The sequence below is a fragment of the Zootoca vivipara genome, chromosome 3 (assembly GCF_965207765.1).
Source record: "Zootoca vivipara chromosome 3, rZooViv2.hap1.1, whole genome shotgun sequence".
Classification (NCBI taxonomy): domain Eukaryota; kingdom Metazoa; phylum Chordata; class Lepidosauria; order Squamata; family Lacertidae; genus Zootoca; species Zootoca vivipara.
Window position 1 is genome coordinate 112255124 of NC_142586.1, and position 20558 is coordinate 112275681.

Genomic DNA, 20558 nt, shown 5'->3' on the forward strand with positions numbered 1-20558 from the left:
TCCACACAATGCATGGTCATTCCAAAATATCTTGCTTTCTAAGGAATTGCAGAGTAGACAGGCATTGCTGTGAAGCCAAATGAATGCTTGTAAGAATGGCTTTTAACGCCCTTTGGATTTGCAGAGGTTTGTTGAGGTCAATGCAAATCAAGATGCTCCAGTGCTGGAAATATGTCTTCCACAAGAGCCTGTGAAAATGCTGCCTATGTCTTCTGTTGTAAAAAGCCAAATAACAGAGGATTTCTGGATCAGGATCCGGGGGGGGGGGGGGTAGATGCTGCTCTTGTGAAAAACAGTGAGAGGTGGAAGGAGCATCTTTGAAAAGTTTTTGAATTTGCAGGAATACAGAAACTCGCGGTTTGGGTTCATCAAAGAAACAGAGGGAAAGGTGCTCTCTGGTTATTTTGTTAGTGGAAACCTTATATGACTTTTTTTTGAAGTGGATTTATGGTGCAGAGAGATTAAATTCTTTTTGTGCATGTGGGATTTTTTAATACTATGGGGAAATGCTCTGAGATGCTGATGATCTCTTATCTTCTCTTTTGACAAAGTTCCCCACAGATTGCCTGTCCCTGTAGCTAAGCATCCTGAGGGTATATGCAAGTTTAGATGTTCCTATAACGAATATGTGTCTTCAGAAGCATTGTGCCCGAATCCTGGCTTGGTTTTCTGCTGTAAAGTTATGGCAGGTAATGTTTCTACTTATTTATCACATGGCAGAAAAATTGTGATATCTGGACAAAGGCTACCAAAGATGGGATGGGTTGGTTTTTTAAATCTTTATTGAAAAATCAAAATTACAAAATTACAAGTGCACGGAGTAAGGTAAGAAACAGAAAATAGTACCCTGGGGGGGGGGGGGACAGAAAGACTTTGTGTACCTTACAAAAAAGGGAGGGGCGGGACTTGTTATTGTAGTTAACCAGACCTTAATCTAATATGGTATTTATAAAAATGAACTCCAAATATTGTTAAATTTGTCCATGGCAAGTCTATGTTTGTACACAACTTGTTTATGTGTAGCGGGTTTGTGTATATCTTCACTCCAACCATTAAAGGAAGCTGCATTTTTATTTTTAGTGGTCTAAATCACTGAGCCTTGGGCTTGCCGATCGGAAGGTCGGTGGTTCAAATCCCCATGACCGGTGAGCTCCCGTTGTTCAGTCCCAGCTCCTGGCAGCCTAGCAGTTCAAAAGCACATACAAGTAGATAAATAGGTACCGCTCCGGCGGGAAGGTTAACAGCGTTTCCGTGGGCTGCTCTGGTTCGCCAGAAGCGGTTTAGTCATGCTGGCCACATGACCCGGAAGGTGTCTGCAGACAAACGCCGGCTCCCTCGGCCAGTAAAGTGAGATGAATGCGCAACCCCAGAGTCGTACACGACTGGACCTAATGGTCAGGGGTACCTTTACCTTTATGAATGATTTTGCAATGGGAGCATTGCCCCCACCCCCAGACAGTTGGTAAAGACTTTCCTTTTCTGTTTGAGATGAACAACAATGACCTTTGAATATGCATAAGTTCTTGAAGTTCTCTTTTAAGATATTGCCTTGCTGATTGTTATGTAATTCAGCTGATCTCTTCCAGCGTCCATTCATATGTCTTGATTAGTACTGATCATGTCCTCCATTTATCAGGTTACCACAGACTGTATCGTGTTGTGCCTGCGCTTGCTAAACTGTACCCACCTACTTTTTAAAATATGGAGTTAGTCTCCATGCTAACCAGATGTACTTAGCATGTGGGCTGGTGATTCGGAAGAATGCTTTGAGCTGCTGAAACGTTTTCTGGCAATTAAGCCGCTCGCCATACTTTGACATTCTGAACCTAATAAAACCAAATTTGATGTGGAGATGAATTGCTGAGTCATTATTTTGTCCACAAATGTTTTCTTTAATTTACTTTTCATTTATTTATACACTTCATATGCCACTTAACTACAATAGTCTTTTACAAAGATATAATACATTAAAAAACAAAACCCCGCCCAAGTCGAAACTATAATATCAAACTCCAGTTAAAATGCTCTTCAGTGTTGCTGTTTAGTCGTTTGGTCGTGTCCGACTCTTCGTGACCCCGTGGACCAGAGCACGCCAGGCACTCCTGTCTTCCACTGCCTCCCGCAGTTTGGTCAGACTCATGTTGGTGGCTTCGAGAAGGCACCCGATATTTAGTAGGGAGTGAGCCTGACTGACCTCAGTCGGAATGAAGCTCCATAAAATTGGGCTCCTGAATTTGGAAGGGACCACTGACGATGATTTCCCCCCAAAGACTTCAATGATTAGGTGGTCCATGAGGTATCTTGGACCAAAATTGTTAAGGGCCTTGTAAGTTAATACAATAACCTTGAAACTGCCCTGATAGGGTATGGGCAGCTAACATAGGAGCCAACTCTTAAGGGCCAATATCCCTTTGCCCTCCCCAATAAAACATTTGAGGGCCCCGCTCCCCCCAAAGTTAATGGGCATTGCCATTCAAATGGTGTGTTGTGCTGCATCATGTGATTGGTTATGCAGGGCGGGGGCTTACCTCCCCCCGCCCATATTTTATTCAAGCTGGCACCTCTTGCAGCTAGTGCAGACCTTTGAGCACTGGAGTTCTGTGCTGGCAATAGTCTGTCTCCATTAACAGCCTAGTGGCACAATTTTTCACTAGCTGGAGTCTCCAGACTGCGCACAAATATATTTCCATACAGAGCACATTGTGCAAGAATCAAGCCTTGAGGTTATTGTTGTTCTGTAGTGAAGACAAAGTACCAGCACCTTCTTCCAAGCTGCTGCAAAAGATGGGAGCCCAGCCTGTAAGGAATACAAGCATGGTTTGACAGCATTTCAGACTTTCCCATGCTTTTGCTTCCATGAAGGTGGTTCCTCACCTAACATGATGCTTCATTCCTGTTTGAAAAGGAATGGGCTGCTTGAACAGTGTGCCCCAAATCAGTTTATTGGCCTTCATCTGGTCCACTGCTGCGTTAAGACGCTGATCCAGAGCTTGCACAAAATATTTTGATTTAGCTCTTATGTTATGGAGGAGTAGAGCTGGGTACCAGTACAGTTGTACCTTGCTTCTTGAACGTAATCCATTCTGGAACTCTGTTCGAAAACCAAGATGCAGCTTCCAATTGGCTGGAGGAGCTTCCTGCGCTCAAGTGGAAGCCACGTCAACATTCAGCTTCCGAAAAACTTAGTTCCGGGTTTTCGGCATTCGGGAGTCAAAACGTATGAGTAGCAAGGCATTTGAGAACCAAGGTACGACTGTATACTGATGGTACCATGCTCTAAAATTCCTAATGACCACTCTGAATGGCTTCATTTAGATATTGAACAACATTGGGGTCAGAATAGTGCACAATGGAACCCAATAGCACAGGTGCCAATGAGTTGGAGAACATTCCTCCAATGTTACTTTGCACAACCAGGTAGGAACAGAACTACTGTACCACAGTGCCTCTGATACCCTTCCCACACATTTGATCCGGGAGGATACCATGGCCAATGGTATCTGTCAGGGGATTGTTGCGGCTACTCCCGAGTAAAGACGCCCCAGTCCGTTCTGTCTTTAAGGGTTTTATTGTGCATACTATTTACAGTGCAGACATAGCAGAAAACATGACCTCCTAGTCACTCGCAGAATCCAGCAATGGCACCCTTCTGCTCCGGGGCCAGCATAATAGCTTGGGCACCCCGAAACGCCACCTTCTAAACCTGCGTTTGGGCGCACGCCTCAATACGGGCGCCGGAAGCAGCTGTGCTCCCTCTTCCACTTGTTGGCTTGAGCGGTGAATGGGCTCTGATACCTCACTGAGCCTTCCCTCCTCCATTCCGCTCCACTCCTCATTCCCCCCCCCCGCCTGCCCCACTGCTCCCTCTCTTGCTGGGCGAAATGCTGATCAGGATGATGGGGGGAGGCTCCCTGTAGGGAGTCCCCCTGACAGTATCAAAAGTTGCTGAGACATTGAGTAAGAGTAGCAGTTTTGCAATGTCCACGTCTCTCTCCTGATGCAGCACAACAAAGGCTGATTAAGTAGCAAAACCATTGAAGTGGATCCAGATAATCAGGGTCATTGAGGATCACTTGTAAACTGCAGTCAAAACAAAACAAAACAAAATCCTTCCAATAGCACCTTAGAGACCAACTAAGTTTGTCATTGGTATGAGCTTTCATGTACGGCTACCTACCTGTGACTTGCAACTGTGATTTGTATTATTACGGTGCTGTTCAGAACACACAGTCCTTTGATTGCCAATGGGTCCCCCCCAAGGTTTCTTCTGTTCTATATTAGCCTCATTAGTCCCCAATGAAGCATGCATGAAGAGTTCATTTACTTCTACTTCAGCCATATCTTTGGGTGGGAAGGAGACATTGGTGGATCCAACTTTCAGCTGCTATAATCTCCTTTTTCTTGATTCCTCAGTTGGTCCCCTGTAGAAAACAGATGTGTAGGATTGAATCCTGAAAGTATAGAGCTCTTATAGTAATTCTTAAATTTTCTCCTGCCACCAATTCATTCAAAAACATCCTGGTTACTGATATAATAGGCTTAGGCATGAGATGGACACAAGCACTATAGACAGGACAATTTTTCAACTAAGATTGTTGGTTTTATAAAGGGATACTATGTGTGAGAATATGGCTCCTTTAAGAGCAGGGCTAGAAGAAAGAAGGAATGAAGAGCAGAGAACAGCAGCAGCAATAATAATTTTATTATTTACAGTATATGCCACCCAACTGACTTGGTTCCCCTAGCCACTCTAGGCAGCTCCTAACAGAATATTAAAAACACAATAAAAGATCAAATATTAAAAACTTCCCTAAACAGGCCTGCCTTCAGATGTCTTCTAAAAGTAAGATAGTTGTCTATTTCCTTGATATCTGACAGGAGGATGTTCGACGGGGTGGGTGCAATTACCAGGAAGGCCCTCTGCCTTGTTCTCTGTAACCTCATTTCTCAAGTGAGGGAACCACCAGACGGCCCTTGGAGCTGGATCTCAGTGTCTGGGCTGAATGATATGGGTGGCGATGCTCCTTCAGGTATACAGGGCAAAGCCGTTTAGGGCTTTAAAGGTCAGCACCAACACTTTGAATTGTGCTTGGAAATGTACTGGGAGCCAATGTATATCCTTTAAGACCTGTGTTATATGGTTCTGGCAACTGCTTCCAGTAACCAGTCTGGCAGCATGGTCGACAGTATCATATGTCGCTGAGAGATCCAGCAGGACCAGAAAACAGCTTTTGGAAGAAGCAAAGATCATCAGTTTTGAAGCAACGATTCTCCAACATCAACTTCATTGGACTGGTCATGTTTTTCAGATGCCTGATTATCATCTTCTAAAGCAACTACTCTATACTGAACTTAAAAATGGAAAACATAATGCTGGTGGTCAACAAAAGAAGTTTAAAGTCTCTCTCAAGGCAAATATAAAAAAATGTATAAACACAGGCAATTGGGAAACACTGACCGGCAAGCGCTCCAATTGGAGAACAGCCTTTGCCAACGGTGTCATGAACTTTGAAGGCACTCAAACACAGGCCGAAAGGGAGAAACATACTAAGAGGAAGGCACATTTGGCAAATCCTCACCATGATCGACTTCTGCCCGGAAACCTATGTCCCCACTGTGGAAGGATGTGTGGATCCAGAATTGGCCTCAACAGTCACTTACGGACTCACTGTTAAGACCGTGTTCATGGAAGACAATATTACTCAACTCTGAATGATCACCAAAGAAGAATAAGAACTATTGTTTCCATTTGGTTCTCAAAAGTGCTTGGTAGCAGTTTCTGAAGACCCAAGAACAATGGTTGCTGACTTCAAACACTAAGTGGCTTTTATCTCAGACCAAATTTCCTAAGCTCCATTGCAGCCAAATACTCCCACAACCCAGTCCAGCTATTGGGGACAATATGCCTCTGTATTCCAATGAGCCTCTGGTTGTACTTATGGCTTCTGGGACAGTACATCCACCTTAAAAACACATTTGTTTTGCCTCCCTCTCAGGACAGTTCTGTTATGGAATCCCTTCTCCCGCTTTCTCCCAGACAAGTATTAATAACACATGGGCTATTAATAACACACTGGGTTATAATATTCTAGCCTCAGCTTTTCTCCTCAGTTTTTCCTCTTTGGTCCTTCTCCTCATGCCTCCTCCACTTCTCAACAGTTCAACCTTGTGAAGTGTGGGCTGAGTGCAGTGGGAAGGTGCTATTTTGGAAATAGAACTTTGCCTTGAGATCTTTGGATCAAAGTCTTTATACTGTGTGTGTGTGTGTGTGTGTGTGTGTTAGTTCTGTGCAAATTGATTTTCAGATCAAAGCACTCATCCCTTTGATATATCTATTGCAGAGGGGAGAGAAAGCCATTTGGGAAGGAACACGATGTATGGTCATTTAGAAGGAGCTTTGATGGTGGCACCAACACTAGCTTGGAGTACACAGTCCATCATTTGCCCATGAGTTTCCTGCCAAGAGCAATCTGTTTCCCGTAGGTGTAATTATCCCACTCCTCAATTTTCTGTATATAAAGAGTTCATTTAGTTCTCTTTCTGACATCTCCTTGAGTGGATCCAACATTCAGCCATGAAGACTGTGTCCCCTGCACTCTTTATAATGCTGCTGAGTTCCTCAGGTGAGATATATAGGGGTACCTATTGTCAGCACCATAGCTTTCAGTGAAACCACCAACAGGGCTGTTCTATGGGCCAATCAGGGTATTTTGCAAGATTTATTAGGACTATTTCTCAGATCTGAATCTCCCCCATAAAACCCTGGAGATGTCACTGCCGGTTAGTGTAGACAGTTTTGAGCCAGATGAACCAACAATTTGACTCAGTAGAAGGCATCAGTTTTTTAGGTTCCTGGGTAAGTGCCCAATGCTACAATCCTATGTCTGGGAAAGATTGGAAACCAGATCTCATTATCCTACCCCTGAGCCGTGCCAGTTGGGCATTATAAAAACAATTGTTTTAAAACTGGTGCCTGAGTTTTATTATCTCCTTTCCTCCCTGTCCCTTTCCCCTTGTGTGTCATGTTATTTTCCAGGGGTGGAGACCACCTTATTTTAAATAATAGCACGTAAACCACTCTGGGAGCCTTTTAGGTTGAAGAGTGGAGTACAAATTCTCTAAATAGATGGGTTGGATTGTTTAGGGGGTTGTTGCTGTTGCTGCTGTTGTCCTAATTGTTTAAAACATTTAAAATTGTTTTAAAGTGCATTTAACTTGTGTATTTTTAAATTCAGGGTGTTTATTGTTTAAATTAAGGGACATTAGATGTACCTGGGAAGAGAGGAGCTGGGGAGAGCATGGGAGACAGCAATTACAGTGGAACTGTGCAAGGGGAGCTATGGAGTTGGGGCAGGCCTGGTAAGGGGCACAAGGCACAGACAGTTAGTGACTGTGCAATGTGCCAGCCCTCCCTCCAGTCTGGGGAATTATGGTTGTCCTATCCCTCGGGTGTGTGACTGCTGCTATTGGATGCCAGTTCAGCTTTGAATAAGAACTCCCTCATCCATGATCTGTGGGTGAGGAGGACAATCTGGTCTGCATCACTGAGACCTGGGTGAGAGAACAGTGCCCACCTGCGTACTCAGTTCAGCATCAGGGCAGACTAGAGGGTCAAGGATGGGAGCTGCTGTGGTCTATAGCAATTCAATCACACTCAACATCCTCTTTGTCCAGTTGGAAAGGAGGGAAGCTCCCCATGAGCTGTCCAGAGGGTGGCAACACGAGAAAGGGCTCCCCATTTGTGGAATGCTCCCCATTTGCAAAATTCTCTCTCCAGGGAGGTTTGGCTGGTGCCTTCATTATAACCTTGAGGGGCCAGACCAAAATGTTCCTCTCTAACCAGGCCTTTGGTTGACTGACATGCAATGCCCTATTACTGTGTTGTGGGAGGTGGAATTTTTGCTTTGTTTCTGTTCTTGTTTTTATTACGTCTTTTGGGTTATTTTTATATTGTAATTTATAAATATATGTATATTTATAATTTCATGAATAAATAAATTGTGGCTAGTGAATCCATCTAATCCTTTTTTAAAGCGAGTTAGTAGCCATCAATGCCTCTTGGGGAAGCGAGTTTGGGCTGCATGAAGTTCTTTCTTCTATCTGTCTGAAATCTTCCAAAATTCAGCTTCCTTGCATGTCCACAAGTGCTAGTGTTATGAGAGAGGGAGGGAAAAAATATCTCTAGCCACTTTCTCCCTGCCATGTCTAATTAAATAAACTTATTACAGGTAGGTAGCCGTGTTGGTCTGAGTCGAAGCAAAATAAAAAAATTCCTTCAGTAGCACCTTAAAGACCAACTAAGTTTTTATTTTGGTATGAGCTTTCGTGTGCATGCACACTTTGTCAGATACGAAGTGTGCATGCTCACAAAAGCTCATACCAAAATAAAAACTTAGTTGGTCTTTAAGGTGCTACTGAAGGAATTTTTTTATTTTAAATAAACTTATGTCATATTGTCTATCTTACTCAACTTCCCCCTAAACTAAGTCTGAATTGCTGCAACCTTTCCTCAGAGGTGACCTGCTCCATCCCTTTGATCCCTTCTCATATGAAATGTAATTTATATTCACACACACACACTATATTTGCAGGATTCAACCAAGCTTCACAATGCTTTGGCAAATGTAGACCAGCATGTCTGCATGGTGAAACGATCTCTTCAAGAACTTCATGCCATTCTGATGAGCTGGTCTACTGTTGTGATGCAGACAGGTAAAATATCTTCAGGAGTTACTTTTTTGCGGCCAGATCAGCCATGGTTGAATGCAGGGCTCACCAACACTGTTTGGGTCATTTGGTAATATTTGGAAGTCTGAGAAAGTGCCATGAGTGCCAACCAGAAAATGACTGCAAAGCGGGTTGTGAAAGTGGGTTGACCTTTTTTTCCTTGGGTTTAGTTCTAATAGAAAGATCCTTACATTTAGTGAGAGTTCATTTAGACTACCACACTGTAGGTGAAAAGCTCGTTAGCTCTACATATGAAGTTAAAACATTGGTGTTACTGTTGAAGCACAGCTGTTTTATGGGATAAAGCCAAACACCATAGGGAAAGGTTGGCTCACATCTCTGAACTTTTGAGACTTCTCTCAACAAGGTATAACCTGTAGGACGGTTGGTCATCTTGTCTGCGGCTGATTGGAGTTGAAGGTCAGTAATATCTGGAGGGCCGAGGATTCACCACTTCTGAGTATACCATAGTTCAAGTACATTTTTAAAAGGATCATTTGGCTGAAGAAGTAATACAACACTGTGAGGTCTGTGAATCGTGTTCTCTTCTGTTTTGCAGGGATAACCCACAGAAACAGATTCCAGATGATATCCCAGAGAATCCCTATATATCACAAAAGCTTTGGTAAATGATGGCTTCCTTTTTCTGATGTGCCTAACATTTGGTTCAATAGTTTAGCCAAGCCTTTGTTGCACCTCAAGCATTTTCTGCAGGGGAAACCTCCCCTTTTTGCCAGTGCTTTGACCTCAAGCTTTGACTTGCTGCACTGTCTCTAGAGCTTGCAGCACAAAGTAGATGACATTGTGAGGCCTGTGAGTCTCATTCTGTTCTCTTTTGTTTTTCAGGGATGACCTACAGAAAGATATCCCAGATGATATCCCGGAGAATCCTTATATCTCAGCAGACCTTTTGTAAAATAGGCCTTCCCTTTCCTAACCAATCTGATGTGCCTAACATTCAGGAGATGAGTCTTTGCTGCAACTCAACAACTTTCTGTAAAGGAAATCTCCAGTTTCTTCCAAAGCTTTGACCTCCTGGGTTTAATAATAATAATAATAATAATAATAATAATAATAATAAAAACTATTGTGCCAATGACTTCCTGTGTCATTTTTCATGAATGCAAACAGGAAGGTAGAGATGGTTTCTGTCTTTCATTGCTCTCTCACAGGGTTGGGGAAAACCACCAAATTGCCTTGTGTGCCCAAGATTTCTTCCCTTCACTCCTTACAACTGTACTTTCCCCATTTCCCCCAAGCAACTGAAAACAGAACAATAGCAAGAATATTAAAAACAACAACAACAAATAGATTCTGCATGAATAAATACACAATCTGTCCCTTGCTTTTGACCCGGTATGAACCAGGCAATTCCTTGCAGGAACAACTGCTGGGGAATGGAGGTAGTGGCCAGGAGGGTGGGGAAAGGAAATTTGCTCATGATAACCAAAATCCCAACTCTCCTATTTTAGCAGCCCAGGACACATCAATAGCTATCTGAAGGAAAGATGAGGTTTCGGTGCTCTAAGAGTTTCCACAAGTTGGCTGCTCTCTCAACTTTACGAGAAAGCCTAATGATGGTGTGCACAATCTGGTAGGGCTCCTTGGCTTCCCTGCTGGATACCTTACCCTTTGGAGCAACCTTGACCTTGTGTTCTGCACATGATTTACATTTCATGTGAAATTTGCAGGGTTTCATAGACATCCCCTGGACCAGACCAGGTATCTTGCCAACTGCCATTGTGGCTCAATCCTGCTTAAACACTTTACTACAGTAAATAAACTTTCTGGATTCTTTCTTCAACCTGGCTAACAAATAGTTAATGGTACTAGTGAGAGAGCAGGTTTGCATTGCAACAAGAGGGAGGCAACACAAATGTTTTTTCTTTGTTTTTAAGGTGGAGGAACTTTCTCATTGGGGTACCATGGGAGATAGCTGCAATGGGTTGTGGGAGTATTTGGCTGCAATAACTTAGTCAAGTTATTCAGTAATCTCAGGCTGGCAAAGCTAAAGCTCTTGTGCCATGCCACAACTGGCCGAGGTCCCAACTGCTATTGTTGAGCCACAAGGGGTGCCTGACTATGTGAAGCCCTGGAAGCATGTTGTGATATATTTTCCAGTCTGGACAGTGCATCACAATAACCCTCTGGTGAAGGTTGCCCATAACCTGACAACGCTCATTGCACCTGAGGAGAAACAGTGCATGTGCTGCACTGATGCCTTGAATTGTGAATGAACTGGATAAGGGTTTAAATTGGAACTCGTTCTGGTGAAGATGGAGATAATGAGCAGCGGGAGGGGAGAAGATAGGATGGATCTACTGGATCTGGATGCTTTGCAGGAGATTGACCAGGGATTCAGACTCCTAAGTGATACTGGTGGAATAAATATATTTGGCTTGTTTGGTAAACAGGAGTGGTTTTGTGTGCATGGAAGGACCATGAGTTCCATGCAGTTCTGGTGCTCAGAAGTCTTTGATCCTTTTCTGCACCTGTCTCAGTACCCATCTAGCCAAGGTCACAGAGTTCATCTCTGGATATAGTTGAACCCTCTCAGACCAGCTCAAGAGTCCTCTTGGATTCAGCTGTGTCACTGGGGATATAAGTGGCTTCGGGTGCATGGGGACAATCTTTCAGCCATGGTCCTGTCTGGACCGAAACACTGGCCATGATCATTCACACTCTCAGAGTCTCCAAACTGGACTACAGTAGTGTGTTGCTCAGAAGTGCCTTCAAAAACTATTTTGCTAAGACAGCTAATACAAAATGCAGTTGGAAGCCTCTTGACGACAACAATTGTCACTTGGATTTTGAGAAAGCTCAAAGCTGAGCAGGAAACATTCGAAAATGTAATTGGGTTGGGATCATGTCTTGCAAAACATATTTTGAAAATGACTTCCACACCTGCTTCCCCCCCCATATTTTAATGAGTGGAATTCACTGCTTTATCTGTGTTGGGCATGAGCTTTCTTGGCTTCCCCAACTGAAGATCCATCTCTTTTTTCAGGTAGTCGAGGTTAAGAAACATGCAATGGCCTGGAGTTGCACATCATTTATGCTCGCAGCACCATTGACCATGGTCACAGCAGCCATTTTGGATGTATTTCTTTCTGGGGCATTATCCATTCTTAACAATGCATCTGCCTCCCAGGTCTTTACAACTTCCGCATCTTGAAGGCCCTAAAGGAAAGGATTGAAACAAGTAAAAAAAAAATTCCTTCCAGTAGCACCTTAGAGACCAACTAAGTTTCTCATTTGCATGAGCTTTTGTGTGCATGCACACTTCTTCAGATTCATTGCCTACAGACAGCCACCCAATCTTAATCAACTCCTCACCCACAATAATACCACCACCAGGCTTAACATGGACACTGGTCCCAGAGCCTGCAATAAACACAGGTGCCAACTGTCACAGGCGCGGTAGCGGCTACTCTAGAGTAAAGACTCCTCACGACGTGGCATTTTCCTGCTTTTATTATGTGCAAACTATTTACAGTGCAGAGTCAGTACTATGTACATGTTGTCAGTCTGGGTCAGAACCTCCGAATGGAGATTCCCGCGTCTTTCTCCAGCAAAGTAGTCTGGGAATACTGAATCTCCGCCCCCGTCGCTTCCTTCGCAATTCTGGGGCCGGCGGGATCGGTCTTCTTGCCACACTTTCCCTGCTTCCCCCTTCCTCTCCTAAGCGGAGCAGTGGCTCTCCCACCCTGCCTGAGCCATGGCCTCCACTTCCCGATTCCCCGCTGGAGTCATCCCCCTCCCCGCTCCCACTGGCGCTGGGAGAAGAGCTTGTGCTTAAGATAGGAGGGGGCTGTCTGTAGCTTCTGTCCCTCACATCCACCCCTCCAGGCCCCCCTCCCCCTCTCGAGGGCTCCGAGAGCGTTGGAGACGACTGGAAACCTATAAAGTCCGTGGCGTCCGAACTGGTGGGGGTGAAAAGTTGCTCCCAATTCGGTTCCAGCACCCCTCTCCCTGGTGGCGACGGAAAACCCAAAAAGTCAGTGGCATCCGAGTCCATGGGGGTGAAGATTTGTTCCCAGTCCTCCACTGGCTCTGGCGCTCGCGTCGCCGGGTAGAACCACCCCTCCTCTTCTTGCTCCACAAAACCCTCTTCCCATTGCCATGGTGAATTGCTCGTGGCTTCCCCTTCTGAGGGTTCCTCCCCCTCCCCATTTGGGGCCGCCCCATTTCCCCTTTCCATGTGCCATGGCTTGGGTTTGTGAGGAAAGAGGGCATGGAACTCTTCCACTAAGAATTCCTCCTGTATCTCCGTGGCGAGCACCCATTCATTCTGGGACGGTGGTGTGTCTTCCCACGCCATGAGATACTCCAGACCACCATCCCCCACCGGGAATCAAGAATTTCCGTGGCCACATTGAGCGGCCGTGTGCCTCCCTGGTCCCCCCCACCCTCGGGGGGCTGGTTGCTGTCGTGGAACCTGGTGCTTTCCTGATAAGGTGACAGCAACGACCTGTGGAACACTGGGTGCACCCTCATGGAGTCCGGCAGTTCTAGCCTGAAAGCTACCGGGAATATCTGCAAACAGGGCAATGGGGGTCTGCAAACAGGGCAATAGGGAGAAGCTCAGACAGAGCTAGGTTGCTTGACACAGCCAAGCCATTGAATTAGGTTTAGAGCCATCAGTTGGCAACTCTCATTGTTCTACACTGCCGTGGCGGCCAGCTTGGCGGGTTTGCCAACTCCGCTCTACGGTGTTTTGCTTGGACAATGGAGTTAACCCTTCGATGTGCTCATTCAAAAGGTGACGATTTCAGGGTTGCTTTTGGGTAACAACGAATTCTGGATAGGGCAATAGGGAGTACCTCAGGGTTGCTTTGGGGTAACAACGAATTCTGGATAGGGCAATAGGGAGTACCTCTGTCTATTTTATCACAGTCTATGAAGTGTTTGCTTTGTCCACTCCTCCAATACCCCAAAACCAGAGCCACTTCAGGCTCCTATCATCGTCCCATGATCCTGCCATGACAGGCAGCCTGGCGGGCCGTCAACTCTGCTCCACAGCGTTCCGTTAGGAGACGGAGTCACCCCTCAGGTGTGCTCTGCAACATGGGCACGGACGGTTGTGAAAGCACATTCCAAATCTGTGCAGAAGATGGACATTGCCCTCAAAATGTGTACACATTCCTTTTCCATCCTGTTTTCCCCAATTATTCCAAATTTCTGCCCCACGCCTGTCCACCAGTTGTATCCCACTATCCCCCTTTTTCTCCTGAGGTTCAAACGTCCCCACGTCCTCACAATGTCAGGTGTACTACTGTAGCTGCTGCTTCCAATTGCCCCACGTTTTCCATTTCCAATATCCCATTCTTCACTTGCCACCCTCATTCCTCATTACATAAACCTTCATTTACATTCCCACACATAACAACAGTACTCTGCTCACATGTTAACTGATTATTGGGAGCCCAGGCCCCTTTCACCCCACTTGCTTAGAATGTTGTGCAAGAGGGGCTTATGACAAACCAATATCCTTCCTCCATTAAACCATTTAAAAATTCATCCACCGCCTGCACACCACTCTTTCCCCACTTAAAAAATAAAATACTGGGTGCAAGAAACTACAGGTCATCCAGTTTGTGAAAAGCCAGGTCAGAACTGCCGAAAACCTGAATAAAATGTGAAGGTGTGTCAAAAAAATGAAATACAGGGTGCAAGAATCTATAGTTCATCCAGTTTGTCAGAACTGCCAAAAACCTGAACAAAACGTGAAGTTGTGTCAAAAAAATGAAATACAGGGTGCAGGAAACTACATGTCATTCTGAAACCTTTAAAAATGTGAAAAAGGTGAACAGGTAAATGACAATTCAGTAAAAACTAGTAAGTAGGCCAATAAGAGCAGGAGGCCTGAGTCTGGAGAAATGAGAAAGCAATGCAACGACACACATACTTCTCTTCCCCCCCCCCCACCTTGGCCATAAGCAGTGGAAGAGAACAAAATATGATACAATTCATACTGCTAGTCAGAGAACAAAGGGATTACACACACACACTCTAAGGGTGCCCCCTCCATTTACTCCCAGAAGGGAGGGGAGGGTGGATGGAGAGGGGCACCCCCTCTCTGCACATACAGACACAGAGGACAAACCTCTATTGTGTTAAAAGTAACTCAGAAGGACAGCAGAAAGAAATGCACTGATCCAGGGGCGTAGCCAGGATCAAAACTAGGGGGGGGAGCCATGGTCGTTCAGGGGCGGGGCCAAGGCACGGGAGGGGAGGGGCCATGAAGTGGGAATGTGGGCGGGGCTACAGGGCCAGTGGGCCCGATGACATCGTGGCGGTGGCGGCAGCGGCCACCTTGTGCTTCTGGGGCTGGCAGCGTTGGCAGCTATCCTGCTTGGCTGGAGAGGACGGGAGGGTCGGGCAGGCGAGAGGGGGTGGCAGGGCGGGCAAGGGCGAGGCAAGGCATGGCCGCAGTCACGACAGCTCCGAGGCATTGCTGCATATCTGCACAATATTTCCACCATGTCGTGGGTTCAAGCCCCACCTTAGGAAAAAATTCCTGCATTGCAGGGGGTTGGACTAGATGACCCTTGTGGTCCCTTCTGACTACAATTCTATGATTCTATTGATATATTACCATAGCATATGCATCAATCTGCTTTCTTGAATTGTCCTACTCCTAGGCATAGCACCCAACTCCTAGAGGCCTAGGTGCCTCTCCCCTCCCCCCCCCAATTACTGGTAAATACCATATTTGAAAGAGTCATCCCCCCATGTTGATGGGCTTTCTATGTGGGGCTTATCTCTCCCCCCCCGTATTTTATTAAGGATGGAAGAGGGAGGGAAGGAAGGAAGAAATAGAGAGAGGGATAACTCATATTTGCGGGTGTCTCTGGGTGACGTTGTGATGCTGGAACTCTGCAGCAAGAGGACAGGAGGGTTGGGCAGGCGAGAGGGGGTGGCAGGGCGGGCGAGGGCGAGGCAAGGCATGGTCGCAGTCACGACAGCTCCGAGGCATTGCTGCATATCAACATAATATTTCCACCATGTCGTGGGTTCAAGCCCCACCTTAGGAAAAAATTCCTGCATTGCAGGGGTTGGACTAGATGACCCTTGTGGTCCCTTCCGACTACAATTCTATGGATATATTACCACATAGCATATGCATCATTCTGCTTTCTTGAATTGTTCTACTCCTAGGCATAGCAGCCAACTCCTAGAGGCCTAGGTGCCTCACCCCCCCCCCCAATTACTGGTAAATACCGTATTTGAAAGAGTCCCCCCCCCATGTTGATGGGCTTTCTATGTGGGGCTTATCTGCCCCCTCCCAGTATTTTATTAAGGGTGGAAGAGGGAGGGAAGGAAGGAAGAAATAGAGAGAGGGATAACTCATATTTGCGGGTGCCTCTGGGTGACGCTGTGATGCTGGAACTCTACAGCAAGAGGAAGATACCGGTACGCCTGTACAGGAGCCTTGTAAGCAGCTTTCTCTCTGCTTGATTTACAGCAGGCACGTCCCACAGGTAGATTGTGATCTACCAGTAGATCACTGGATGTCTGTGGTAGATCACTGGTAGGTCACTGGCACCCCTAAAAAAAGCTCACCCAAAATTTTCCTCCTCACTATAAAAAGTTGAACTATGACCTGAAGCCCTAAACAAAAATGGGCCTCCCTCCCTCCTAAAAGAAGCTCAACAAGTTTGACCTAAACCCCCCAAAACAGGGCTTCCCTTCCTTAAAAAAACTCAACAGCTTTGACCTGAATCTCCCCAAAGGGGGTAGATCACTCCCAGTTTTAAACGCTGTGAGTATATCAGAGTCTCTTGGGAGGTGGCCACCCCTGATTTACAGTATACAGATGCAGGAGGAGGGGCAGACTGGAACACCACTGCTTTTTATAAACATCACTGTATCTGTCAAAGCTACAGCCCCCCTTTCTTATTCACTTCCTTTTAGCCTTGCAGAGCCACCTTAGTCAAATTGAATCCTCTGCACCCTCATTAAATTGTCAATAGAACTCTTAATGTGATTCCTGAACGCTCATTAACAACTCCCACTGGAGAACAATAGGGTGAATTGGTCAGCTCTCGAAACTTGCCCAGGGATATCTGCTCCATTGTCTTAACTGCTTAACTACTGGTAGCCACTTTGCTTTATTTATTTGATGTGTTTTTGTTACAGCTGTGTCCCCCCCCCCAGCAAGCGGAGACTTAGCTGCTCTTGCTAAAGCAAAGCCCTTTCCACTTCAGTTTTTGGAGGGGAAAAGTGCTGGTTATGGTCTGTAAAATACATTAATTTTTTGCTTCTGGGGGGGGGCAGCTGCCCCCTCCTGCCCCCCTGCCTATGCCCATGCACTGATCTGCTAACGTTCTGGGGGGAAATGATACAATTTGAAATGCTAGCTTAAGGAACACATAGTCCTTTTCACACACACATAAAACTTAATGCAAACGCCTGGCTCTTCGCAGCCCCCCTTCCATCAGGTTGGAAACACAAGCCTCAATGCAAAAGCACTTAAAAAGAGAAACAGCCACACAGTCATGCAAAGGTCTACCCCCCCTCCCCAGCCCTTTTGCTCAGGAGGAGGGAGGAAGCCCATTTAAAAAAACATGCAAAGAGGGTACATGGACCTGGATGTTTCTATCCCCATGTTGCACAGACGGAGAATTTGTGGAAGGAAAAGCACACTCACACAGTAAAAAAAATGCAAGCCTCAAACTAGAGAGAGAGAAGGGGGGGAAAGGAGGGGGGGAACTTGAAAGGAGCAGAAATTTTTCCTGTAACTTTCTGCTTTCAGGGAATATTTCCTACCTATACGAGGAGGGTTTCAGGGGGGCTCGCTATTGAAAGTCAGGCCCATACAGGAGGGTTTCAGGGGGGCACGCTGTTGAAAGTCATGCCCATACAGGAGGGTTTCAGGGGGGATCACTATTGAAAGTCACCCCATACAGGAGGGTTTCAGGGGGGCTCACTGTTGAAAGTCAGCCCATACATGAGGGTTTCAGGGGGGCTCACTATCTAAAGTCAGCCCATACAGGAGGCAAAATAATATGAGGGGAGGGTCTGGTTAACCGGAAAGGAGAAAAACAAAGTAAGCCCTTTTCTTCTTCTTAAGAGATAACACCTTAAAAGGAGAGCAAGGAGATAACTCAATAAATTCTCCCCAGTCGCAGTTGAAAGCTGGAACTCGGACCTGACACACAGACTCAAACAATTCACACAACCTATAGAATAAGGAACCCATAGAGAAGGACCCCGTTGCACAAGCACACACCCAATAGAAGGCTGTCACACAAGCACACACACCCAGTCACACAAACAGAATCACACCAAGGCGTCTGCAGATGGCAGAGACCCCCAAACAGAATGACACCAAGGCCTCTGCAGATGGCAGAGACCCCCAAACAGACTCACACCAAGGCCTCTGCAGATGGCAGAGACCCTCAAACAGAATCACACCAAGGCTTCTGCAGATGGCAGAGACCCCCAAACAGAATCATACCAAGGCCTCTGCAGATGGCAGAGACCCCCAAACAGAATCACACCAAGGCCTCTGCAGATGGCAGAGACCCTCAAACAGAATCACACCAAGGCCTCTGCAGATGGCAGAGACCCCCAAACAGAATCACACCAAGGCCTCTGCAGATGGCAGAGACCCCCAGTCAAAGGATTATTAAAGGTTTACTAATCGGCCCACTAGCAGTACCTTCTGCCCTATGTGACCTTTCCAAGGTGGATCAGACCTTGCTTCCCCTTTTTAAAAGGAGGTTCCCAAACACCAAGAATTTCATACCTTTCTGATCTGTTGGCCGTTTGTTGCCGGGACTCCGTCTCCTCCTCAGTTAGTTGAAACGCAGGTTGGGCCATCTTTGTGCTCCACTGCTTCTCCGGGTTTTTAAGGATATCTCCCTTGGCACGCGCTTTGAAGAAAAATCCTCCGACTCGGCCGAAGTAGTAGAAGAGAAAAATGTCCCAAATCGTCCTGCTTCAACCTTGGTACATCCGAGTCACGGCACCAAATGTTGTAAGCCAAAAATGGCTTATCTTCTGAGGTAGCCAATAAAACTCAGAGACAAGAGGAGTTAGGAGTCCATTATGTTTATTGCAAAGCAGTAAGGTTACAGTCGAATCTTTTCGGAATACTGCAACCCCGCCCAAAGGTCGGGCAGGAATTTATAACATTTCAGACAAAGGATTTTGATTTAACCAATCACATAAAGCATTACATCATTTAATATTTTAATATTCATCATTATCTCATTTCATATTTAATACGTATGTCATTACCTAATCTAATACGCATGTGCAATAAGCATTGCTAACTAGGCCAAGGATTGCTAACTAGGCCTTTGATTCTCAATAATACGTTACATTGTGAGATAGTATGCGTGTTGGGAACCTGTGTTACGTGTACTATGTAACAATTTGTGTTCTAGCTTATGAATTACATCTTTGTGATTTGCGTGTTAGCTGACCTTCTGTTCTGGTAAAAGAACGGCATCTTGCTAAATCATCAGTTTCTTAAAGCAACAGGTAATAATTCACTATTATAAGCATATTCCAGGATTTATAGGGATTTACATTATCATCTTAATTGGGCCCTTTGGGCCCCTGCCACATTGTAAAGCCCAACATTAGAAAGGCTAAGTATTTGAAAAGGAATCCTAATGCTATGAATGACAGCAGAGTTTTGCTAAAATCCTTCAATCAGCTATCCAATTGCATAGAAGATAGAGAGAAGAGGACAGGGAATTTGTTATTAAAGATAACTGTTGCATAATGGCAGTGCTATGAATAACAATGCCACAATGCCTGGGCAATCGCTTCCATGAAATTCTCAAGGTTGCGGACGACAAGATAGCTTCCGATAGCTCTCTGGTTTTGCAAGCCCAGAGTTTCTCCCTGGGGGTAGGTGACAGTGGTCCCCTCATTCTCAAGTATCTGGTGCTGGATGTTGCTGGAGAGGTTTGAGAGATCCAGCTTGAGGTCATTCACTCTCTGAGAGAAAATTGGCAGCACCTGGGCAACCTGCGAGAGGGTGTGCAGGTAGGTGCTGAGGCCTGCCTGTATCTGGTTGAAGCAATCTTCTTTGTTACAGAGGTCGTTCTGACAATGGGAATAATCAACTTGCTCGATGCGCAGGATTTGCTGCATCAGTTGCAGTTCGTTGTCACTGCCAATCTTGAATTCTGTACGCAGATCATTCTTCATGTTAGCAACATCACGCCTAATCCTATGCACGAATTCCAATTGGTTGAGGGCAATCTCTGGCAGGGGTGTAGCTGAGCACACCCACCACCACAGTGCAATGCTGACCAGGGGGAAAATAACACTTCGTTCTGAGCTCATCCTGCAAAGGCCTTTGAATCTCTTTGCGCTGGACCTTCTCTCACTTTTTTCCCCTCTCTCCTCCTCTCGAGATGCCGGATGCCTGCTTGCTTGTACTTCTGCCGGGAAGGAACACACCAGGAGCAGGAGAGGCTTGGCTGCTGCTGTGTCCAAAGGGGAGTAATAATATATAGAGAGAACCTTTTTTTAAAAATAAGTGGTATAGAACCATATGAGTACATATCCTGCTTAATGACGTGAAATTTACTATCTGTTCTTTGAATATTATGGCTTTCTGAAGAATAATGTGCAATATATACGGTAATTAACTTTTTGGGTTCTTCTTGGTGACTTGAAGTTCGGATAACTCCATACCTTCCAACAGGGGTGCCAAGTTGAATAAAATATTCTGCGGGCACAGGTAAGCTCTGCCCCTCATCGATTGATCACATGTTACAGTGCACACAGAACATTTGAATGGGAATGCTCATCAACTTTGGGGGACCACCCCCTCAAATATTTTATTGTGGGGTCTGAAGTCC

General features: G+C 45.6%; 1 protein-coding gene across 1 annotated transcript; it reads right to left on the reverse strand.

Annotated features, from left to right (window-relative positions):
- Positions 1 to 19476: 19476 nt before the first annotated feature.
- On the reverse strand, positions 19477 to 20037 carry CSF3 (colony stimulating factor 3). The gene has a single exon (XM_035102079.1). It carries the CDS (start codon positions 20035 to 20037, stop codon positions 19477 to 19479), a length of 561 nt encoding a protein of 186 aa, XP_034957970.1.
- Positions 20038 to 20558: the final 521 nt, after the last annotated feature.

Bases quoted from the DNA above. Each gene is read 5' to 3' on its own strand.
- CSF3 (XM_035102079.1), bottom strand. From the start codon at position 20,037: ATGAGCTCAGAACGAAGTGTTATTTTCCCCCTGGTCAGCATTGCACTG.